We start from the raw sequence: 6,473 nt of genomic DNA on the forward strand, positions 1-6,473 counted from the left end.
GGCCCGTTTCCCCGCCCCAGGTATTATAACCTACATCTGGGTTAGAGTAACAAGTAAAAAATGATTTATTAAATACAGAAGTAGGATTTAAGTGTTCCAAGTAATAGCGACAGAACAAGTGAATTACCAAGCGAAATAAAATTAAAACACAAATCTAAGCCCAGAGGGTAGCCGTGTTAATCTGGATCTGTAAAGCAGCAAGAGTCTGTGGCAGCTTATAGACTAACAGAGTTTTGGAGCATGAGCTTTCGGGGTGAATACCCACTCGTCGATCATGATCCAACGAAGTGGATAGTTACCAGCGAAAGCTCATTCTCCAAAACTTTGTTAGTCTATAAGTGCACAGGGATCTTTCTGCTTTTACAAATCTAAGCTAATACAGTAATACAACTGAGTACAGATAAATCTCTCCCTAGAGATGTTTAATAAGTCTTTCACAGATTGTCCTCCTATCAGCACAGTCCTTCCTGGTACAGCCCTTGTCCAGTCAGTGTAGTGGGGGATCCTCAAGATGATTTTTCCCTTTGTTCTGTTCCACCATTATGTATTTTGCATAAAACAGAATCCTGTCCTCTCTAGGTTCCACTACTCCTTCTCAATGGAAAAGGACCAGTTAAAGATGATTCCAGTTCAGGTGACATGATCACATGTACTTGTAAGACTTCATTACCCACTTGCCAGCACCACGGGTATACAGGATTTACAAGTAAACAGAGCCATCTACAGTCAATTGTCCTGGTAATGGGAGTCATCAAGATTCAGACCACCATTAATGGCCCACATTTGCATAATTACATAGGCCTCAGATTATATTCATATTTCTAGTTTCAGATACAGAGTGATACATTTATACAAATAGGATGCCACAACTCAGTAGATTATAAGTGTTGTAATGATACCTTACAAGAGACCTTTTGCATGAAGATATTCCAGTTACATTATATTTAAACTCATAGCATTTTCATAAAATCGTATAGAGTGCAACGTCACCATACACCCCATATTTTCCTTGAAATTGTGAAATCAGTATTCATAAAAATAGAATAAAATACTACAAGTAAACCTGATTGCTTGCTATTAAAACATGCATTAATAGCTTCAGTCATCAACCGGCACAGTGCTGAAGAACAAGTGTGTGCTAAAGGCAAAAATATACAAATAATAGTCAAACAAAACACAGATAATAAATGAAAGAAGGAAACTGCAGTTATAGTAGCTTACAGAAAAGGAAGCCGATTCAGAACAAGACAGATTTGTGAAAATGCTGTAACATGATATCAGACATCTTACACCATGAAAAAGACAAGGAATTCTTTGAAACATAAATGAGAATTATGAAGTTGTTGGGAAGAGGGGTGTTCCTGCTGGAAGGAAGAGTGTCAATGTGATATTGTGTATGTTATGCCCTGATGAGGAAGTGTGTGTGTGTCTGTAACAATATTCACTGACCCAAATCTCTAGAGACCAGCCCTTCCAAGCTATTTAGGCCCTGTCTGACATAGCTGTCTCAGAATCTGTACGATGCTCAGTGCATGTTGCAGCTGTCTAGTTTGTGGCCTTTGGATTGTCCTAGAGTCCTGTTTTTCATTGTACTTCAGAGTAGTAACCTAGAGGCAGGGTTCCGGGGTTGCTGATTGAAGGAAAAGGATGGCAGAGGCTGGAACTGGCATGGCAGTGCTGGCCTAGGCACATTTTAACTGCGCCCCTGTCAGATTGTTTATTTCCCGGTGATTGAAGGATCTTTCTCTAACTATTTTGCAGTCAGGCTCCAATCTGCTGCGTGCTGCTCTCAAAAGGTGGGTTTTGCCATGAGTTATGCATAGGAAAAGGTGAAAGTAGCAAAGTTACTACAGAGATTTTCCAGGTGTCTGAATGGAGGGTCTGCCCACATGCTCAGGTCTAGCTGATCACCTATCTGGGTCGAAGGAATTTTCCCCCAGGAAGATTAGCAGAACCATGGGGGGGGGGCTTCGTTTCCTCTGTACCATGGTCGCAACTTTTGGTAGCAGGCGCCAGCAAAGGCCACTGCAGTGGTGGAGACCTGCGAAATTGCCGCTGAATTTCGCGCATTTTGGTGGCATGCCTCTTGATGACGCCGCTTGCTGACAACAAGCAACGTCATCGAGAGCATCCCTGCCAAAATTCGGGAGCGAGCCTCTCGATGACGACTTGTCGGCTACAAGCGTCGTCTCGAGAGGTGTCCTCGCAAAATGCCTGCTGAAATCAGCAACATTTTGCGGATGCTCTTCGGAGCCAGGATCGGGCGCATTAAGATGCACCCGCAGCACCATGGCGCCCAGCAGATCACGTGTTGGAGACCACTGCTCTGTACCATGGGGCACGGGTTCACTTGCAGGTTTAAACTAGTGTCAGTGGTGATTCTCCGTACCTTGAAGTCTTTAAACCATGACTTGAAATTCAGAACTCAGCCAGAGGTTAGGGCTCTTTTAAAGGATGGATGGTGTGAAGTTCTGTGGCCTGCGATGTGCAGGAGGTCAGACTAGATGATCATGATGGTCCCTTTGCCTTAAAGTCTATGAAAGAGAAAAGCAATTCACAACATGAGAGACTATGTTGCAGTTACACCCTAAAACAACCGGGAAAGGAAGAAAACAGCACTGTTGCTGGCTTACACGTTTAAATGCTGAAGCCTGAGTAAGACTGTCAGAACATTATTAATAAATCTGTTCTTTTTGTGCTCTCATTACATTACTCCCGTCTGTACTTCACCTTTTCATTTCAGCACCATCATCACGGTCATGAAAAAAGTTCATTCTGGTGGAATACTGATGGCTGGGATCATTGGATACTTGCAGTAGTGTTTCAGTAAATACTTGGCTGTGTTTCTTGTGGCATAAATCCATTTACACTAGTCATATACCTAGACCAAGGTGCAACCTATGACACGGGTGCTGAAGGCTGGCCGGGTCCTGGCCACCGGTCTGGGGGGCTCTGCATTTTAATTTACTTTTAAATGAAGCTTCTTAAACATTTTAAAAGCCATATTTACTTTACATACAACAATAATTTAGTTATATATTATAGACATAGAAATAGACCTTCTAAAACTGTTAAAATGTATTACCGGCACGCAAAACTTTAAATCAGAGTGAATAAATGAAGACTCGGCACAGCACTTCTGAAAGGTTGCCAACCCCTGAGCTAGACTTTCATTTCTCTTGAGGCTTGAATAGTCACAGGGAGAGAATAGATTCAGTAGGGCAGGTTGAAACCTTTTTCAAATTTTTTTTCGTCCAAAACCATTAATTCAAAATTTTCACGGAAATTATTCATTAAAATAAACATTCCCTTTTCCAGTCCAATAGGAAATGGAAACGTGTAGACTTTTTGGGGTGAAGTGGGTTGTTCTTGTTCAGAGAGTGCGTGGGTTGGGGTTTTTTTGGCATTTTTAGGGTTGTTTATGTCATTTTGTCCTTATTGGCCCACTTGTTCAGACACAAAAGGCAGGGGGAGAAAAGGTACACGAAAGGGCAGGGGAAAGAAAGAAAAGTGAAAAACAAACAAAACTGGAAATTTTTGAAATTCAGAAGACTTTGGAAAACCAACCAGTAACAACTTCCAATAAACAATGGAAAATCATGTCATTTTAATTTTGCAGATTTTTTAAAAGACTCAAATTTCATTTTTCCCCTCCCCTACAGAATTTTGTTTTTCTTCATTTTTATGATTGGTTCTACTCAGGACATTGGTGCATGTACAGATTGCTCTCAGTTAAATGTAAGTATACAGAGTAACTCCAGTGAAGACAATAGGAGTCAGAATAAGACCTACAGAAAGTGGTAACTAGGTCAGATTACAAAGGATGAATATGAACAAACAACACACACATGCAGGGATAAAATTAGAAAGGCCAAGGCAAAAATGAGATTAAACTAGCTATAATCAGAAAGGATAACAAGAAAACATTTCTACAAATATATTAGAAGCAAGAGGAAGACCAAGGACGGGGTAGGTCAATTGCTCAGCGAGGTGGGAAAAACAGTAATAGAAAATATGGAAATGGCAGAAGTGCTAAATGTCCATTTTGTTTCATTTTTCACCAACGGTTTAGTAGCAATTAGATGTCTAACATAGTGAACACCAGTGAAAATGAGGTTGTATCTGAGGCTAAAATAGGGACAGAACAAGTGAAAAATTACTTAGACAAGTTAAACATCTTCAAGTTACCAGAGCCTGACAAAATACATTCTACAATATTCAGGTAACTGACTGAGAAGATATCTGAGCCATTAACGAACTGGAGAAAAGATCTGAAGTAAATAGGATGAAATTCAATAAGGACAAATGCAAAGTATTCCACTTAGGAACCCCCCGCCCCCCCCCCCTGTTTCTTTTTTCCTGCATTCTTTATAACTTCATGACCCAATGGGGGGGGACACTGCCACGGTAGCCCAGGAAGGTTGGGGGAGGAGGGAAGCAATGGGTGCGGTTGTGAAGGGGCCCCCTGTGAATACGTGACACGGAGCAGCTATGCTCTGATACACTGGTCGTCTAATACACTTGCTCTTATTCTAGGCAGGACTGACTCTATTTTTAGAAACCATAGAGGGATTGACTCAGTCCCAAGTGAGTCAATCCCAATTTTGCTTTCAAAAATTTTCAGCCAGGGGCACTCATGATGCAGCAGACAGTACAGAGAGGGAGAGATAACCGTCATCTCATTGCCAGTTACTCCGGCAGTAGACGGTACAGAACGACGGTAACCATCTCTGCTATCATGCAAAAGCAAGTGAATGCTGCTGTGTAGCGCTGAAGTATCGCCTTTCTCTCGCAGCATCCAGTACACATACGGTGCCGGAAAAAAAAAAGCTGAACGGGTCCATTGGTTGCCTACTATGGCGTCTGCCAGGGCAATCCAGGAAAAACGGCATGAAAGGATTGTCAGCTGATGTTTTCCGGAGGAAGGAATGACTGACGACATTACCCAGAACTCCCGGAGCAATAAGATAACCTCTGAATTCCAAGGGGCGGGGGAGACTGCGGGAAACTATGGGATAGCACGGAAGTGCTACCATCAATGCAACGCTCAGAAATCGACATTAGCTCTCGGAGCATGGACGCACAATGCCGAATTACTATGCTAGTGTGGCTGCATGAAATCGAATTTATAATATCAGTTTATAAAACGATTTTAGCAAATCGATTTTATCCCGTAGTGTAGACGTGGCCTTAGAGTCTGCTTATCTATGGCCAATTCTCAGCATCTGAAGATATGGCCCTACAAATGGAGGCAGTTCTTGTTGATACACCCCAGTATTCACAGTGGTTTTTTTGTTGGTGTTGATTTGTCCCTCCCTATGCTCTGCAAGAGTCACCTCCCATGTTTTTCATGCCAATGACGAAGCATTATCACCCACCCAGAAGATGTGTCTGAGAACTGAATGTGCTGCATTCTGATGTTTGAATAGTTGGGGGTTCAGTTCAGTTTCCACTGTGCATGTACGCATTTTAGGTATGCATGTTGTGTAGGCATGTGGGTCCCAGGATATTAGAGAGACACATGGGAGGTAATATCTTTTATGGACCAAATATCTGTTGGAGAGAGACAAGCTTTGAGCTATACAGATCTCTCTGCATGTCGGGAAAGTACTCAGAATGTCACATCTGAACAAGAATCAAACAGTTGTTTAGACCACCAGTAGTAGCCATATTTAAGGGACTAGGTGGTATCACCCGAGTCCGAAGGAACATCAAATGGAAATAATTGCAGGACTACTAACTGCAGTAAATGTAACCTATCATTTAAATCAGCTTCTTGTGGCAAATTGCCAGTACTTGTTGCTGGGGTCTCGCGCTTTCTCTTCTCTGGGGTAGGTTCAGGGCGCTATTTGCTTGCTCTGAACCGGTCTTTAATTACTCATAGTGTCCTTGGAGAGGGAGTGGAGAGGGAGGACCTGGGCCCACCCTCTACTCCAGGTCCAAACCCAGGGGCCTGAGGGTTGTGGTGAGCCACTTGACTTAGTGGTTCCTTCCTGGGTACTTCCCTCTCCTACCTTCCAGCTTGTGAAGGGCTTCTTGCTCCCTTCTACACAAGCCTGGTGCCACTTACCTAGGGTTTCTTCTGGACTTCACAACCACCGCAGCACCCTCAAACTTTCTTATTTCTCTCATTACTCAAACTCTTCTTCTCCAACTCTGCAACCTGCACTCTGATCCAATCAACCTTCCTTCAACTCCCACTGTCTGACTGAAGCAGGGGGTTTTATCACGTGACTGAAGTCAGGTGCTCTAATTGGAGTAGGTAGCTCTATTGGAGTCCAGGTGCTAAATGGCTAACAGGTGTCTAGTTAATCTAAAGCAAACTTCTCCTTGGCAGGGAATAAGGCCCCTGCTAACACTCTCATGCTGCCCTCTGGCCATGCTGTACACATTCTGTACCAAAGGTTTGGAGGATAACTAATATGATGCAATTTTAAAAACGGGCTCCAGAGATGAGCCGGCAATTACAGGCC

The 6,473-nt window shown here is 42.9% G+C and overlaps 2 protein-coding genes across 7 annotated transcripts in view; one reads left to right on the forward strand and one right to left on the reverse strand.

Moving 5' to 3' along the window:
• Positions 1–6,473, reverse strand: part of LOC116816447 (olfactory receptor 10A7-like) — a 126,974-nt gene that overhangs the window by 61,889 nt on the left and 58,612 nt on the right.
• LOC116816446 (histo-blood group ABO system transferase 2-like) overlaps positions 1–6,473 on the forward strand; it is an 82,015-nt gene that overhangs the window by 39,463 nt on the left and 36,079 nt on the right. For 5 of the 6 annotated variants that reach the window (XM_032765691.2, XM_075072396.1, XM_075072395.1 and 2 more), the window contains exon 2: positions 2,744–2,815. In XM_032765691.2, coding sequence (XP_032621582.1) covers positions 2,760–2,815 — 56 coding nt within the window. In that variant the 5' untranslated portion in view covers positions 2,744–2,759. Of the gene's footprint in view, positions 1–2,743; positions 2,816–6,473 lie in introns of those variants that run through there. The other variant, XM_075072398.1, reaches the window with a different exon arrangement.

This window comes from Chelonoidis abingdonii, chromosome 14 (genome assembly GCF_003597395.2).
Source record: "Chelonoidis abingdonii isolate Lonesome George chromosome 14, CheloAbing_2.0, whole genome shotgun sequence".
NCBI classification, from domain to species: domain Eukaryota; kingdom Metazoa; phylum Chordata; order Testudines; family Testudinidae; genus Chelonoidis; species Chelonoidis abingdonii.